At 34.0% G+C, this 19,212-nt stretch overlaps 1 protein-coding gene across 7 annotated transcripts in view; it reads right to left on the bottom strand.

Annotated features, from left to right (window-relative positions):
* Nucleotides 1-19,212, bottom strand: part of PCDH7 (protocadherin 7) — a 419,973-nt gene that overhangs the window by 348,680 nt on the left and 52,081 nt on the right. Inside the window, exon 2 of one of the 7 annotated variants that reach the window (XM_022566369.3) lies at nt 7-11,972. The exons of the other annotated variants lie outside the window; for them this stretch is intronic. Coding sequence (XP_022422077.1) covers nt 11,895-11,972 — 78 coding nt within the window. The 3' untranslated portion in view covers nt 7-11,894. Of the gene's footprint in view, nt 1-6; nt 11,973-19,212 lie in introns of those variants that run through there. 7 annotated transcript variants of the gene reach the window in all.

The following is a 19,212-nucleotide window of genomic DNA, read 5'->3' as shown; positions in this document are numbered from 1 at the left end:
CTATCAAACACAATACAAATTTCAAACAAAATTACAATCTTTTGTTTAAACAATTATATTAAAAAGCATACTGAATATGATTTATACAGGATTTTGCATAAATTTTATGATAAAGTATAAAACAGGCATTTTGAAAATTGCACATCGAGAATGTGGATATTTATCTATAGAACTGTGGCTTAAATACTTTGCATGCATAGGATATGTGCAATGTCTGCATTATATGAATATTAAGAATAATTTCAGCAACACAGAATAACTTTACAGGACATCTTTGCTGGAAAATTTAACAATGTTAGTAACACATATTAATCATTATTCATAGACCAGGGGTTCTAAATTCTTGAAACACTAGATAGCCCAGGGCATACTGTAGCCCCATTCAGCTCTAACAGATTGAAGCTACATTTCCTTGGTTGCAAGGCAAAGATCACACAGAAAACATCCAGGCAGAAAGCATCTAGTCTAATAGAATATGTATCTTTTAATTGGAATTAAAGATGAAAAAAAGAGAAAAAAAAAGAGTAACTCTGCAGACTGTGCCTTCAGTATTGATGATCCTTCAAAATTCCACTGTTACATAACTGCCAGAACAGTCTCACTACAAATGAAATCCTATGAATTATTTTATTTTTTCAAAAGAAAACAGTGAGCCTTATAAACAGCAGGACTGTGAAAGTCATATCTGCATTATCTGTGGCATTGATTCTTTTTTTTAAAACCATGACACACAAAAGCAAGCAAAAACCACTGAAAATGATATGCTGCAAGGTCAAAATAAAAATACTTTTGGGTAAAGTGTGAAATAATAATCAGCTTATAGCTTGAGGAGTGAGTTCAGACAATGATAGAGGTAGAAACGGGATGGCATCTATTTGACGAGCGATGATTTTTAGGCTTCAGCCTCAAGATAGTCTCCAAGCATGACTTGAGATCGAGATCATAGCTTAACATCAAGGAAAGTCTTTTTTGAGAGTCAGTATTACAGCAAAAGAATTTTATATTTAAATGATCCTTTCTATCTATATCTCAGCATCATATAGATTTGCCAAATCATCACACATAAACATTTTAAGTTGGACTGAACTCCACGTTTAAAGAATAGTTTCAAGTCTATGGATTTTAGAAACCATACATTTATATGTATTTCTTTTATTATTAACTGTTCTAATTCCTCTAGAATAAGTCTAGAATAAGGAAATAAATCTCTAGAGCAGAGCAGTGTATTGGTGCCAAGAAATGACCAAAGAGAGCTGTTGTCTCTACTACTTCTTATTCCACATAAAGTGTGGCCACTAATGGCATAGAATTCCAAGTCTAAGAGAAATATGTCTCCGTTAAGGCACAATCCAGATTCCTTTAGGGTTATTTGTTTCTTCCCTCTCTGGAGCTTCGTTCCCACTGCTTTGAGAGTTATTCCCCTAGCAAATCAAGGCCTCCACTGCCCTGTACTTAAAGACCTCTGCTGTCTGACTCCCATTTCTCCCAGGATCAAGTTGAATCTCCTTCATATGAAATCTAATGCCATTTACATCTTGATCTATTTCCCAGTCTCCTTTTATATCATCCTGCCTTGGCATCTACTTGTCCTCCACCAGCCCCCTTACTCTTGGTACCATGTAGTTATCACATCTGGGTAATATAGTTATCTTGGTAATAACAGAATTTCTGCAATAGAGTAGATCCCGAGTAACACACAGAGAGTACATGACGTATGATATTTATGTATATAAACAGGTGCACATCACCCCAACTGTTACCCAGCAGTTAATTCTTTATAGGAATATGACATCCACTGCACCTAATCTATTGTAGCAATGCAATAAATATTTATTGAATAACTATTTATACATTACATTGAATGCCCTAAAATCACAAAAAAATCCCCTTTATAGAAACAAATGAATTCAATCACTGTTTAATAAGCATCTACTAACTTACCATAAGCAAGGCACTTTGCTAAGAACTGGGTGGAGACAGCAAATATGATTCAGGCTTGGATCTTCCCAGTGAAGAGATTATGGTGTAATAATAAAATAATACATATATTCACTTACATGCACAAAAAGATTCCATCATTACAGGTAGGAAGCTCCAGGTAACATAAAATCACACAGGTAAAATGACTTAACATTAACACTCACGACCTGGTAATCAGAAACAGCTTATAAAAGAAGAATCATGGAAGGTAGTATTCACTCATGTAAAATTAGAAGACAGATTTCCTGGAGGAGATAACAGTATAGGTTAAGATAAACTGTTAGGAAAGTGTGAAGTAGGTAAAGTCACTAGAAATTTACCAAGCTTAACAGAAGCATCGAGTTCATGAAAAGAATGAAAAGTATAAATGGGAAAGGGAGATTAGAGTCAGAGGAATACGATTCTAAATTAAGAAATTAGAAATGTATTAATTAGAAATGATCAGGCGCTAAATGTTCCTGAGCATGGCCTAAGAAGAAGCAAGTTGTTCTGTCCTTGCAAGATTTGGGGGTGGCAATGTATGGGATACTTTAGCCTTCAGTGTAATATCTGAATCCATTATGTATACTTTGTACACAACTTTAATAGCAGTTCAACCATGCTCTCCATACCTAGCCATGATCTATTTTATCTCACAGTCTTGATCACTGGCCAGTAGCACATACAAAAAAAGCACGAGAAAGCTTTCTTTATTTAACACATATTTTTATGATCCAATATTGCTAGATGACACAGTAAGTGGAGTAACTTCTAATAACAGTCATCAGGGCATATCAGTTTCAAGTTCAACTAAACAGCAAGTAATGGTGACAACTGGAGGATGGTGCTAAGCCTTACAAACCTCTACGTGAAAAGTAGTCAATAAAACAAGTTAATAGAAAAATTACTGCAAACTATTTCAAGAAAACTGAAATAAAACATTCCTCACAGTTAAACAAAACTGAATGGCAACACAAATGATGCAGCAATAGCTGAAAAGAACATGTCACAGTATAAAAGGTGCTCCTCACAATTACAACAGTGATTAACATAATCACTTAATTTATTTTGATTAATATAATTCCAAATATTCGAAGAAAATGAAAGTGAGAATATGAGCTTACCAAATTACCCTGTTGAAGTCTACTAGAAATAAATAAGTAAACCTGTTAGATATTTCACCATTGTTTGTTTTAATGAGTAGTTTCTGAATGTTAAGAGACTCATGGAAACAGCTCAAAGTATCCATTGATAATTGATCATGTTTTATAATATTCTCATTTATAAATATTACCATGTTTTATAAGCACGTTTGTATGTTCTAAATAATCCCCAAAATACCTTTCCAAGACATACTAAACAGCAAGCTTATTTGTAAAGTTTGTTTGGTCCACACCAAAAAACAATTCTAAAATCAAGTTTAAATTCGTGTAAGGGTTTAAGGAAATAAGGGTTTAAAGTCAGGCATATCTGAAGTTCGAATCTCAAACTAACTCATGACCAGTGTTTTTGGTGTAAAACAAATTTGCCTGTTTTTAATAGCAGATAGCACTCAGAGACACCTACTATATGGCGGGCACTATTGTGAATTGTGTTCAAAGTGCTTCTGGAATCTTAGCTCAACTAGTGAATAGCTACATGACTGGTGTCAATTTCTGAGCCTTTCTTTAATAATAGCTGTTATTTATACATTCTCACTGCATGCCAGGCATGGCCATAAGTGGTATATATCAACTTATATTAACCCATTATATGACATATAACATATAGCATACTAATTCATGCACTTTTCCTAATATTACCATAAGACTTCTATTATCTTCATTTAAATACATGACAGGTTAAGTAGCTTGCCCAAAGTCTCAAAGACTGGTCCATAATCAATGCTCTAAACACTTCATCTTTTAATTCATGAATTATATATACCTTTAAGTCATATATTTTCACAGGAACCCCAAGAGAGGACAAAATACAGCAGTTCAAATACTTAGTAAATGTATTTAAACTGAAAGATCACTCACAGATCAGATCGTTATCAGGTAACTATCAGACCAAAAATTAAATTGCAACATTCTGATCATCTGAAGATGTAATAACAACTAAAAAGAAAGAAGCTTAAGAATCACACATCTTTGTCTTCATCCTAGCACAAATGTTTACTGAATTATTTTTATCACAAGTTCCATTGTCCTTATTTTAGAAAATAGAACTTCTAATTGATTATATACTATCAATTAAAGATCCACAATTTTTATATACTTCCTATCCCATTTGCCAAAAATTTCTGCTACGTGATAAGGGAGCAATTTGAATTGATGTGTTAGACAAGGGAAAGAGTCAGGGGGGAAAAAATTGCTTTTTTCTCTTTATAAGGTTTTGTATAACAGTGTCTTTAGATTTCTATAAATATTCAGTTCTGTGTACAATAAAATATCTGTGAGCAACATAATAACCAAAGTTACATTCCAAGTGGCATTCATACATTAACTGCCAAAGGAGGCTACAGAATAATTTTTGAAAGGAAAAAAAAAAAAGCCCTCTGGACCTACTATAGTATGCAACTCAACGGAAATGAATAGCCTAATGATATATCCATGAGGAGGTAGCCAAGAGTTCAGCGACTGGGAAAGAAAACTTGACAAAATCTAGGTATATTAGTCATATCCTCAAAATATTTTATTTCTTTGCAAGTTCTGAATTGTCAACAGTGTAAAATGAAGAGAAAAGTGCCTCCAGAAGGTTTGCTATATTTTATGGCTCAATATTCATAACTAATACGGCCATTCTTTCTACTGTTGTAAAAAGGCAGAACCAATCAGCTGGCAGATGACTGTCTTTGGCTCGGCAGAAACTTCCATTTCATGTGATAAAGTCAAACACACACAATATGAGTATGTTCTCACTGGGGAGGGAGGGAGGGATGAGAGACCCCTTTCATGTCATTTATTTTATAAATTATTTCTAAGATGCATATTTGTTTTTCCTCAGGCCTGTCCAAAAGCAGAGTTCCATTGTCCCTTTCCAAAATGCAGTCCTTTGTAAGTCATTTCAATGGCCCTTAATAGAATCCTATCAATCACATTATACTTTCAAAAATATGATCACCCTAATACATATGTTTTATCTCAAAATCGTAAATGGAACTTCTTTTTTATCGAAGTGTATCCTTTAGTCATTTACTTGTCATTTACTTGTGGTCACTTGGAACTTAAAATGTACTTCAGTTAACACTTGCACATATTTGATAGGCTTTTAATTCGTGGATAGAAGTATTTCATACCATAAAAATTCTTTTAAAAAATCTGTTCTGGATTCAGAACAAAAAAGCATATGTATGTTCTCTTCTTTTAAAATGAAGAATTATTTTAAATTCTGGTAGCATGTGATATAACTATCAACAATTCTAAAGCTTTCTTTTTTCTTTTTCATTGTCTCCATTACACCCACTGGGAGTACAATGGCTTAGGCCACAACATGAAACATCATGCTAATTAAACTGCCAATTAACTGGTATAAGAAACATATTGCATGAAATAGATTTCTGTATTACTTTGTTTTAACGTTTGTGTCATTTCAACTTGGTAACCACTAATTTAGAATCCTCTTATCATGCTCTTTCATCCAAATGTTAATCTCAGATGGCACGAGCACATGATTGCTGAGGAGCCCCGGAGTAAGATACGTACTGCATTTCTTCCTAGTATTAAAAATGGTTTATTGAAAGATTAAAAGATCCCATGTCTACAGATTCTTGGTATTCATTTGAATACAACCTCTTTTAATGTAGTACTAATAGCAAGACATCCTCAAAAACATGTTCTCAAACATCATCTAAATAGTGAGGCATTTGATTGACAAGTCATCATAGGATTATGAAAAAGTCTCATGTAATAAATTGTTTCCTTAATATTATCAGTGTTTTCCTTAACAAATTTTTTTTCAATTACATGACTTTACCAATCAAGTTTCAATTTTGGGTTCCAAAAAATGGCAGATTTATTAGTAAATATGCAGGGGTTTTAAAGTTAACTGGCAGAAAGTTAGACTATGCTATATCCACTTGAAATGTGTTATCAGGAAGCAGCCAGTTTCTGATCCTTCTGGAATGCATATACCAAATGTCTGCTGCTTTCATGAGACTGACACATAGGGGAGAAAAAGTCCTTGCTGATCCGTCTTTTAACAGCTAGACACAGAGAGAAGAAGAAAGATTAGAGACTAAGGTCCCCTTCAGCTGCGGCTGAGATAGAATTTTCACTGACAAAAATGGGAAGTGGCAATTAAAAAACAGGCTGAGCTGTACCTGATCTCAGAACTCCAATCTCTTAAAATCAGAAATGTTCATTTTTCCCCAAACATCTAAGGATAGAGTCTAGAAAGATATTCATTTTTAATCACATTAATTTTAACTTCTCATTAGAAATTCACAAAAAGCAGCATAAGATAGGTTATTATAGAGGTATTAACATCCACAAAAATATAGAGTAGCCAACTTTTTCATAAAAAGTGTAAAAATTACTGAAACGCATGGTCTAATAAAAATCTGTAGTTGGCTTCGTTTTTTTTTCAGATGCTCAGATGCTAAACTGTGATATGAACTTAAAATATAACTTTCTCATGTTTTCACCAGCAATGCTATGCGTTCCCAAAAATGCAGAGCCACTTCTGAGGCCTACATTTTCCACAGTCACAATTGTTAGTCAATATATTTCATCTAAAAAGTAGTTTCAAATAGGCAAAACTGAGCATTTTCAGTGGTTGTTTATTTGTTTTTTCCACTCCAATATGCTTACTTAACCAATAACTATGTTTAAAATGAAAGCCACTGGCTTCCTTTATAGTAAATATGATCCAATTCAATTCAGCAAGTATTTATTTTGTTTATATTTCACACAGTCAAATCTTATCATCCAATAAATGCAGCACTATTTTCTGCCTAATGAAGGACTTTGAAAATAAAGCCCTAATCATATAGAATAGATCTTTATTAAATACTTGCAAAGAATAACAACAACTTATTTATGGATTGGTTGTCATAATCAGCATTACCCTTAGTTTTTATGATAACCTGACATAGTTCTCATTCTTAAGCTTCACAATTTTTAAGATACTAATAATGAGAAAAAACTGTATTCCCTTATGATTGTGGATAAAGTGATCTCCAAAAATTGTTCTTTAACCTTTTGGAAACTTTCGTCATTGGATCATGACAAAGGTTTGATTTCAGCTTTCACAATTTCCTTTCACTTGTCTATGCCTGAAAGAATTACAGAGCTCCCAGATTTGAACTCTAGCAGATCAGAAACTGATGCATTTTCCCTGGAGAACCCGGAACTGCACAATTTTTCTGAATTTCACACCAGAGCCTATGGAGAATACTGAGGGCTTGTCATTACACTTTTCTGTAAGGTGCCTTTTATTTCACTTTTGCCGGTGATACTGAGTTTATTTTGGCCCATGAACATATCAGTCAACAGCCACCTCACTCTATTCATGTCAATTATAAAACAACACTAAGAAAATTAATAATTACCAGCGTTTACTGAGCTTTTGTTATGTCATACTCACTTTGCCTGGCTAAATCTCATTTAATCATCGCAACTAATTTATGAGATAGATACTGTTTTTAACTTCATATTACATATGAAGAAATGGAAGCAGAGAGATGTTATTTGTTCAAAGGTCACATCATTTATGTGTGTGAACCACGTTTCAAACCCAGGCTGCCTGGATTCCAGACCCTGAACTCTTAACCACGGTGATAGTCCATCACTTAGCATATGGCATTGTAATAATTAGCCTGCGTGGCTGGAATTCCCATTAAACTGGGAGCTCTCCTGATTCAAAGAATGCAGCTGCCATTTTCCTCAGTCCACCCAGATTCCAGCAGCAAAGTCTTCATTTAAAAAAAAAAATTGATGCAAATAGTCCATATTTATATTAATATATTTTAAGCATGCAAAGCAAGTAAGTTAGAGAAATTTTTCTTCCCTGTATACAGTATTTAGAACAGACCTTTTTATCACAGATTCCACCTTTATATAATATTTCAGTGAGCTAGAACTTTTGAATACCTTTCACATCTAAGTCATGCATTCTGAATTGGCCTCACTCAGGCTAATAGATATGTGATCTAGGGAACCACAAAATTTACCTCTGCACCCCCAAATAGTTCCAGAACCTATCTTGAACCCCCATCTTTAATAGTGTTTGGCATGAAGGCTCTGTGGCCCACCTGTTGAGTGCAGCCTCAGAAACCAGACTGGCAGAGCTCAATGCTCAGCACTACCTCCTGCTAATTCTGTAGCTTTGCAAATTTACCAAAACCCTCTGTTCCTCATTTTCCTCATCTGTAAAATGGGTGTCATGACAATAATAGTATCTACCTCATGAGGTTGATATAAATATTAAATAGTGCAATTAATATATCATCTACACAGAGTTGACTCTCGGTAACCTAAGTTTAAAAAATTATCAGAGAAATATGAAAATCTATTCAGCTAAATTATATTTACCAAAACAGAGAGGTAGAATAATAGCAGTTAAAAAAATAACAAGAACTAAAACCAAAAGCATGCATTTTAATTCCCAATAATATTTTAATTTTCTTTTATATCTTGGCAAAAGTTTTACCCATGTGCATCCAATCTGATGAATTCTGGACATGAATTTTCAATTGGTAATTCTCATTCATGGGTGCTCCACTGCTCTATATAGCCATTTCTCTTGAGCCAAGTGCAGTCTCCCCTTGCTCCCCCACTTTTTTTCCCAAATGGATAGAGGCACGAGGCAAGGGTAGAAGTTTTATTTAGAAATAGTGGGACTTAGGAGAAGCTTGGTAGGTGGAAGCCTGCAAGTCTCCTATCTAAATTTCTAATCTTGTAAAACAAAGACTAAATTGACAACATTAAATTTTATTATCAAAATCAGTTCCATAAATGGCCAGAAATTCACCTAAATGAAAAAAAATTCAGTGTGACCAATTCTCTAAATATGTATCCCTGAAGATTATCCATGCCATCTTTGTGATATTGAAAGTGACACTATTTTGCAAGTCAGTATACTGCAATGAAAAAAAAATCCAAATGATACGTATGATTTCATTTTGCTTCCCACTGTTTCTCTGACCTTTCCCAGTTGGAGTAGTAGCAGAAAACTAAAATAAAAGTACTGTTTTTCTGTGTGAGGCACTTTGTGACTAAAAATTAATCGTGAAATTATAACAGCTGCAAGACTCCTCTGCCTGTTGCTTCTCCTACGCAGAGAATTACTATTAGATGAAAGAGCCTACAGCAATAAACATCAGGGGCTAGTGTTTCCTTCTCCTCTGAACCCAACCAGGCTGATCCAAGTACAGAAATGCCTTTGAAGTTACGGGGACCTTCATGTGCTGATCAATCCTTGGGGGGTAAAGAGCAAGAAAAACTGGTTCTAGCACTTTAATATATTCTGCCAGGGAATGCATTCAACTCAGGGTAGTCCAAAAACATTTCCTCTGTTACAAATTGAGTGATTTTGTACTTGGGTGCTGCTTGGTTCAATTAACTTAGAGGGAGGTATTGATCCCCGACGTGATTATTTGTACCTCAGTACATATTTCTATTAAGTCAAACTAAGGTTGGAGCAGCAAAAAATATAAATTCATATTTTTCCTTGGCCCTAAGGTGTATATTGAGATCTGGGTCAGTTTTAGTGGAAAACAGCATATGATTCTCTTAATATGGATGATCAGTATTGATTATTGATATAATCAGTGTCCCATAGCACACTGTTAATATTTCTAAGTTATCAAAACCTAAGAATTAAGTTTACTTATCAAGAGTTAAGAATTTAAATGATCTTAAAATTGATAGTGCAGTCCAAACCCATCATTTATGGATGAGAGATCTAAGCACCTGAAAACTCAAAAAATGTATCCTTTGAGGTCTGGCTGTTTAACAGCAGGGTAAAATTTGGCATCAAGACTCCTGACCCCATTCAGGGTGCTTTCCTCCAAACATTCTCTAATTTATCTCTGTCAAACCTTTCCTCTTTATCTTAAGTAGCTAAGCTCTTCACTTTCAAATTGTAAAGATGCAGAGAACGCGTAGTTTAAAAACCAGCAACATGAATATATTACACGTCCCATTATGTTTTAAGAGACTATTAAAATAAAAAAATACAGACATTTTATAAAGTAGCTTTTTTTATTATTTTGGTCACAGAAAAATATTCAATACAATAGAATTATACAGTTTGTAGACTTATAATTTATTATAATAGCATAAATAAAGACAAAAATCCCTGCAATAATATAGATAGGGTACCAGCTTCAGTTGATTGTCACATAGAAAGAAAAGGTAAAAATTTCAACTATAAAGTTAAAGGGTAAGATAAAGAGAAATGAATATAAATACCAGAGAACAATAGTTTCAAAATTATTATGGCACATGGTGACCTCAAAAAATATGTCAATCTGTTTTAAATACTTACTATCTTACCTATGTTAATATATGATCACTTGTTATATAATTTACACTGAAGAAAAACGGGGAAAAAACATATGTAACTTATTGGTAGATTAAAAAGTTATAGTTAGAACACAAATATTTCCCCAGTCTCATCTATTCTAAGAGAATCTGTGATTCACATCCTCTGTCACTGAGTGGAGACCTTAAGGAATATAGTATGACTTTCCAACTGTCTTCAAACTGATTTCACAAGAGCCTACCCTCATTATTTCCAGACAGTGGTACCATTTTAATTTAAATGGCTCAATTGCATTAAATATCATACTTAATTGGAGAACCTTTGCATTAGTCATTCTGTCTTCAGAATTGTTTCCTTTGTGAATAATAATTTTTAATAATGATCATGGCACATACGAAATGGCTTAAGACGGTTTACTCACCTCTTTACATTCTAGGTAACAAACCAAAGTGCAAATGTCAATCATTAAATTTTACCTCCTCCCACTTATACACACACACACAAATGCATACATATACACTCACACCCATACAAAAATTATACTTTATACAGTATCTTCAGTAGAGTAAGTAACTATAATGCAAAGAGGTGCTTCCTGCATGCAATTCATTTTTAACAAAATCTAAAAAGCCCTCCTCTGCATACATAAATGCATAGGACCACAAATTTTAAAAGCCAGTTTCCTATTAAATAATGGCCATACATTCCTTTAACACTTACAGAGTTTACCCTAAATTCAATCAGAAATTGTGTAAAATGTCTGTGAGATATATTGTGAGCTTCTACTTTTACACCATAATAAATTATGTTTCAACAAGTATCATACTGACCTAAATTTTATTTTCTCTCATGTCCACTAGTTTCTCACTTTCCCTGATTGGCAGTAGTATTTCTTCTTTGTGCCTTATGAAATAGCCTTGAACAATCTAATTTTCGTGGAATTCAGTCCTGAGGTATATACTTCCATTTTCTTTGTTGATCTAGCACAGCCTCAGGTGATTTCTATATAATGCATCCAATTAGTTCAAGCAAGACAAATGAAATCACATCTATATTAATCTCCACCTTATTAACCATAGACAGTAACAGGATACAGATCCCCATTCTTTGCTTGAGTCCATTCAAGTGCAAACTGAAGGAAAGGGATTTTCTGTTATTTTCATACTCTTGAGTATGATGATATTTCATTCTGTTTCTCCACAGTAATTGATAAGATTGCAAAACCTCTCTCACATCCCTTCTTTATTCCGTATGAGAGCTTGATTTTCTTTTTCAGTTGGTTGCAAATTATAGTTTGATTCCTTTTTGCAGAGACTGTAATTTAAAGTCATTTTTGTTTTCTTCAAAATCAGAGCTTCATTTTAATCAGCTAGTGGTCCTGCCCCTTGGGAATCGATTTCTTTTTACACAAGACAAATCCAGGTCTATTAGGATCCAACACATTGAGTTGGAACATTACATGTATTTCACTTACGAGCACATACATTCATTTTACACGATTCCTCAATGTGGCCAGGGGGTTTCGTGGTCTGCACTGTATCCACCTATAAAAAATACAAAAATATATGTCTGCTTTACAGGGATGTGAGTAGGGTTTTGCTAGCCTAGTTCCAAAGTTTGGATGCACATCTTGGCTGATAGTATTCTTTCCTTCTTTAAGATGTATTTGCAGTGGCCTTAACCTCTTTCAGAAGTCATGGAGACATAACTGTTCTAGCTACAATTAACAACCCTGGGGCACCTAGATCAATACTGCTGGCTAATCGCTTGGATGTTATCTCTGACAAGAGATATTTGCATGGTAAAAGAAACATTGAATTAATTGTTTTTCAGGCTTCAAGTATTTGAAGGCTATGAAATGTCACCCGGAGAGGGGCTGTCAGGAGAGGGGGTATTGCTGGCTTTATTTATACTATAAATACAAAGAAGAATGAAATGGTAATTCTGTTGTCACTGCTTTTACAATGTACTGTCCCTAAGATCTCTGGGAGGTGAGCTTGATCTGAATGTTCACACCCTTCAAAGTAGCTTTCTAGTCTCTAAATGCAATCATTAGATAGTTCACTGTCTACAAAAATCTGAGCAATTTACACACTATCAACAAATGGTCTGCTAACCTCTGGTCAAGGATGAATTACTCTCCCCTTCAAAGTCATGACCATAAGAAGGCAATGTTTTCCACGAATGAAAGTGATGATAATACTCCTTCAAAACGTTTTGGTGCTAATGTGAGTTTTAAATAGTGTTGAATATTTATCTCTCTGAACTTGAGCCTGACGAATAGGCTGATTTCTGCTCTGAGTGCCAAAAAGTACACAGAATATTGTTTCCAGTTTGATGGTGCAGTTGATGTCAGGAAAACCTTTAGTGAGTTTGAATATTGCCAAAAAGATAATGAATCACTTCCATAAAATAAAATAAAGGTGCTACAGTTCACTACCAAAATAATTAGAATATTTTAAGAATTAAAAAATATATATATTGCACCTAATTTCCAATGTCACAGTGCATCAGCAAATGAGAGTCAAAGTTAAAAAGAAGTAAATGATTTCTTTCACTGAATAATCAACTAACTCACATTTGAAAATAAATGGTATAAGAAAAGATAATGTCTAATTTAAAAATTGTTTATATTCAAGAGCATAAAGTGTTTAAAAATTGCTCTGACTGCAGATTATCCATATTAGCTGTATAAAATTAAGCAGCTTTAAAATGTCTTAATTTATTAAATTAATTTTTATCTTTTCTTAGAAATAAAAAGAACATTTTTTTTCTTTCTCTAGCAGGTCTAAAAGTTAACATAACTTGGGATATTTTATGGCCAATTACACACAGAGGACAAGTTTACCGAGGAATCTATGATAAGTGAGTGTTCATGATTTAAGTTGTAAGTTTAAGATGGACAAAGTTTATCTGATTTTACACAAACCAAACACTACACGTCATTTAAAAACTGCTTATACAAAGGTGAAAGCTAAATATTTAAAAGTTTGAGATATTGTTTTTTATTCCCAAACCAACTACAGTGATGTAGCCATAATGCACACATAGACTACATTAGATCTTCCTGTTAGGTACTGTGTGCGTGCGTGTGTGTGTGTGTGTGTGTGTGTATAAATGAATAACTTCACAAAAGTAGTTGAATACTTGATAAATAGTTAAATAGTTAAATAATAAATAAATAATAAATAGTTAAATACTTGATAAGTGCTGTGGCTATAAATGTGTATATATATTTTCAATAAATGAATAAATAAGTAAAACAATAAAAACAGGAAATCAGAGGTGTCAAAGTGTTTAATTTTCTATTTTCAAGACCTTACATACTTTTAACTTAAAAGCATATCCAAGAATTAGAATGCATTTATGTAATATGGTCACCATACTGCCACTCAGCATAATGAAATCCTCTTATTAAAATGTTATTGAAAAATAGACCTCTCTCATTTCACAAATTAACTATGTAAAGGCAGGTTTCACATTTTTGTGGTTTTAAGTTTTGATGCACAGAACAAAAGCATCTGTGTAATAATATTCACCTGTCACTGAAGCCAAGAAAAATGGATTCTTTCCTCACCATTAAAGATTCATGTTTAAAAACAAAAGTGCATACCTCAAATCACTTATTGAGCTCAAGCAGAATTACTCAGGAATCATCATTCTGAAAACAATCATTGGTGAGGGTCAGGGTAGAAATGGATGTTACCAGGATGTGTTTGTTTTGATTTTAATCAGCTAATTAAAATGGCCCTGGAAACAATTTTCAGATCACTGCCACTGAGGAGATAGGCTCTAGTAAATCAGACCAAACCAATCTTTCAGTGAGGTCCTATTCTGTTGAGGATGTATAGACACAGCTTTTGTCTTCCCCTGTCAGCCGTTCTCCTCAATTTCTTCTATCTCCTAGGCAACAAGCCACACACACACACACACACACACACACACACGAGAGAGAGAGAGAGAGAGAGAGAGAGAGAGAGAGAGAGAGAGAGAGAGAGAGAGAGAGAGAGAGAGAGAGAGAGTAAGAGGAAACCAAGACATTCCTGGAGCACGTTTTACCAGGCCATCTTTGTATCTCACTCAGTTTCCATTTCCTAACCAAAGAGACTGAAATAAGCTGGGAATTTAATTATCAAAAATTATCAATAAAAAGTTAACTTATAAAAGCTTTGTTCTTCTTTTCCAGACTTCCCTGGCCAACAACTGGTGACTAGTGCTAGGAGAGGGAAGCTGAATCATGCAGAGAATAGGAAAAGAATTCATATATAGGTGTAAGAAACATGAACACTCACACAAAGGAATAGACACACTGTTAATAATTCTGAAAAAACTTCCAAACCATAAATAAGGAAATATATATATTTTGAAAGGAACATGTATCTAGTTTGTACTTATTTTTATTAGGTATGCTTCAAAACTAAATCACACACTTATGTAACTATTAGAGACTAAGTACAATGGTGTGTTGAATGTGTTTCCATATAATTGGCAATATGTAAAAGGATTCTATGACTATTCATTGTTTTTTTTCTATGACTGATGTTAAAATCTAGGGAAAAGTAAAAGGTATCATATAAAAAGTAGAGTCTATTCCATGACACAGAAAATCAAATTGATGGTAGTTTCTGCAATCTAGGGACAGGAAGTGGACATTCATATTTTAGAGCATAAATGCATGATATAGGAGCTGAGTCAGGGCAGAGCCACTATCAACATCGAAAGTTTATCTATTTTTTTTTAAATACTGGAAAATCATTTAAAATAGAAAGTGGGACAGAAGGTAAACATGGCATTTGATGAATGGAGAACTATGAGAACGACAATTCTGAATGGTATTATGGTGTTTTACTTCATTTTGATTTATATAAATGAGGTACGAAAACTCATAAATTATAATTATTAGTTAATATATCACCTGCATAGATGTTTATTACAAGATTGCACTTAATTATCTAACTTAAACTCACAAAGTCCTTGTGAAGTAGCTATTATAAGTTTGCTCATTTTACACATGAGGGAATTAAAGATCAGAGAGCTTAATCTCCTTATATAAAAATCACATACATAATGGGAAAATCAGGGCCCCAAACCAACTTTGGTTCTTGATCAAAGATTTTTTTCATTTACATTATGTTTCCTCATAATTGTTTTTTAAATTTGACTTTGAATCTTTTAAAAATAAACAGCTAAGTTATAACTGCAAATGTCTCCATTTTTGCCATGATTTAAGGAATAATAAGCAAAACTACACAAGTTTCCTATACTATTATAAATGAATGTGTTATGAAATTCAGTTCTAGAAGCCTATGTGTCTATCAGATTCAGAATTCTATCATAATTACTTAAATTTGTGAATAAATAAGAAGCAACTTCAACATATCTGCAAGTTGCCTAAACTGCCAAAAAAAAAAAAAAGAAAAGAAAAGAAAAAAGAAAGGAAAGGAACCAATAAGACAAATCCTATCCAATCAAAGAAAGGGAAGTTTATATGCATTTACATGTGTAAGAGTGCACACACACACAAAAGGGCCATTCATTAGAACTGTTTAATCTGCACTCTTTAGAAAAGAGGGCTTTTAGATTGTGAGTCAATCACTGAACTGGCCATGGAAGGAAAGGGGCTAGATAATATCATACCACTTCCTCATCATAGGTACTTTTCTCTGACTACAGATTACGAATGATTTGGGCCCTAACAAAAGCATCCCCTGGGTTGGATAGCCAAGCAATCAATATTGACTGGCTGACTGTTAGAATCATGGAATCTCAGAGTTAGAAAGAAGGTCAAAGGTTATAGAGTCCAATCATGTGAAAGGCATTGCAGGAGGCATCAGGGGAAATACAAAGCAACATAAGGCATAGTCCTGGTTCTGAAGAAATTATTTATACAAATATATACAGTTTACTAATATAAACAGATTACTAATCTTGAGGAGGAAAAGATAAGAGCCCAGGGCTTCCCTGATGGCGCAGTGGTTGAGAGTCCGCCTGCCGATGCAGGGGACACGGGTTCGTGCCCCGGTCCGGGAGGATCCCACATGCCGCGGAGCGGCTGGGCCCGTGAGCCACAACTACTGAGCCTGCGCGTCCGGAGCCTGTGTTCCGCAATGGGAGCGGCCGCCAACAGTGAGAGGCCCACGTACCGCCAAAAAAAAAAAAAAAAAAAAGATAAGAGCCCAGTAGATAAAATTACGAGAGCTCTGACGAGTGAGAAGAGACAGTGGTGAGGGGAGGAGGAAGAGGGCTCACGGACTAATTGAACCTAAGCTGGGTCTTAAAATAAAAGATAGGTAAGCTTGACATCTACAGAAATGAGGGAAAACTGCATTCTGAGAAGAGAGAAAGTGTGTGAGGAATATGTGAGGTAAGTGAGGAGGCAGTGAGAGGATTTCCCTGCCTAAACCAGAGATTTCTCTAACTCCATTCAACTCCATCACGAGCTATTTTCTCTACTTAGCTCAAGTCTACATATAAAAGAAACCAATGTAATAATTAAAAACAACAACAAAACTGTCCTGAACATCCTAAATTAGAATTACACAGACAAATTAAGGTAACTGTCAAAAGCCAGAGAATGCAGAAAACAATTATTTGTTAAAACTAATGTAATTAAGTGTTCAACGATTCCTGCTCTAGAACCTCCTGTACTTAAAGGTTAAATCGTGTATGTCTTATTTCACAATTTTATTTTTTCTTGCTTTTTTTAGAAATAATATTTTAAAGAAATACTCTCTCGAGAAATAGGGATCAATTCAAACAGAAGGCTAGGCACTAAACAAGCAAAAACATTAGACTGGATCCCAGCATTATAGTTCCAGTGACATTTGGTCAAAGTTGAGCATTAATGAATTTCCATCCTTAAAGCTGAGAATAAAAATGTAAAATGATGTAAACTTAAGCTGTCACCATTATCCTCTTCAGACCATAGTATTGTTCACCTTTGGAAACAAAAGCAGAACTAGCTGGTATTCATGTGCCAAAGCAATAAGCTGTCCCAAAGAAACAGAGACTAGATGTTAATGAGAAGATGAAATGAATACAGCAAACTCGGCTGTTCTTAAATGCCACTGAAATTGCAATCATGTGTCTGAAAAATTGAGAGCTACTTGGGGAGACTTAAACACCCACAGAGGGAAGTAGAAAGCAGTCAAAGTGTTTCCAGGTGATGGATAAACTTACTAAGAGTTTGATCCACTAACAAGGAAATGAAGTAAATATCCAATGAATTAACTGAGTCTTGAAAAAGTAAAGGTGAGATAGGACAGAATTACAAAATCCAACCAACCAGTTTCCTGCTTATGAAAGATAATGTTAAAAGTGTAAGAACTGGCACCATGAGTATGTGGTCCCTTGGTTTATAATAAATAAATTTCTAAGTTGAATATAATTGTCTTTTGATATGATTTGTAGTTGACCAGCTTTAAAATCTTGCTTTCTGATCATTAGAAATTTCTAGAAATGTTTTTATAAATACTTTCGTGAATACTAAGTGGTGCTGATTTAAGGATTGATATAAGCATATTAAAATATTGACTTTTAGGACACAGAAAGACATTATATTAATAACTAATGCAGAAATACAACTCCAAAGATAAGGAACTCACTTGAAATCATCCTCTACAAAATTATACACTTTACCAGTGATAATACTGAGGCCCAGAGGGGTGACAAGACATATTGAATGTAATGCTACAGACCTAGGATTAAAACTAAATGTCTTCACTCCCAATTCAGTAGTTTATTTCCATTTAATTTATGGGAATTACATCTCAAAGAAATGGAAAACTGGGGGATGATATTATTTAAAGACCAAGTATCTCTAATTTCAGTACATCCCAGTTGTGAAATGCAGGGAAGATACACAAATTAGATAGACTTTCTTTTAAGTTATAGTGAACTTTGCATCAATAATGTCAGTGGGCTCATCAAAAACAACCAATGGAAATTATATGTCAAAAACCAAAACAAGATTCTTTGTAATAAAAATGTTTCTGCATGGACTAAGTTGCAGAATCTTTTTTTTATTTTGAAGAGCTTGAAAAATCATTAAGAAATTAATAGAAATTACTTCAAGCCAAGCTTTTTTATAGTTTTATTTCAAAATTTTGGGGGGTGGTCCCAATCAATATTGCATAGAACTTTTTTAACATGCCTTGTATGAAAAGGACTGTAAATCTCATACTTTAAAATAGGTCACAAGTCTTAAAGAGTTTAATCAAAAAGCAAAATGATGTTTTTTAACATAGAGAAGATTATTTGCTTCTTTTTTGCTCCTTTGTCTTATAAGTGCAATGTGATGTATTAGTTTAATTAAAGTCTACCAAATTATCATAAGGATTTTATGTGCTGCAAATAATTGGCTTTGTTCTCTGCTCACTTTTTCTTAATGGAAGCAGAACATTTTTTTACATGATACTTAGTGTAAGATACCAGAAAACTACAGGGAAGAAAGGCAAATGAGGTGCCTAATGAAGTGACCTTCCTCATCTTGGACATGAAATAAAACTAAGCCTACACTAATGCAATGAACATAAGTCAGTGTTTTCAGAGAGTTAAGAGGATAGGTAATATTATGGCTCAGAGCCAAACCATACCAAGAATTCCTCCATACATAAAAATGACAACCCCATTAATATGAAAAGCTGATAGGCCCTAAAATGAAGTAAAATGTATAAATAGATCATGTTATAAGATTTTTTTATGGAAACCATAATGAATCAATCTTTTTCAAGGGACAGATTTAGATGATAATACAGATAAAGCATATTACCAGGTACGCCTCTG

This window comes from Delphinapterus leucas, chromosome 5, assembly GCF_059928025.1.
Source record: "Delphinapterus leucas isolate spDelLeu-1000000601 "Yukka" chromosome 5, BTC_Dleu_Yukka2, whole genome shotgun sequence".
NCBI lineage: Eukaryota > Metazoa > Chordata > Mammalia > Artiodactyla > Monodontidae > Delphinapterus > Delphinapterus leucas.
The sequence above is the reverse complement of the archived record's forward strand: the minus strand, read 5'-3'. Positions and strand labels throughout refer to the sequence as shown.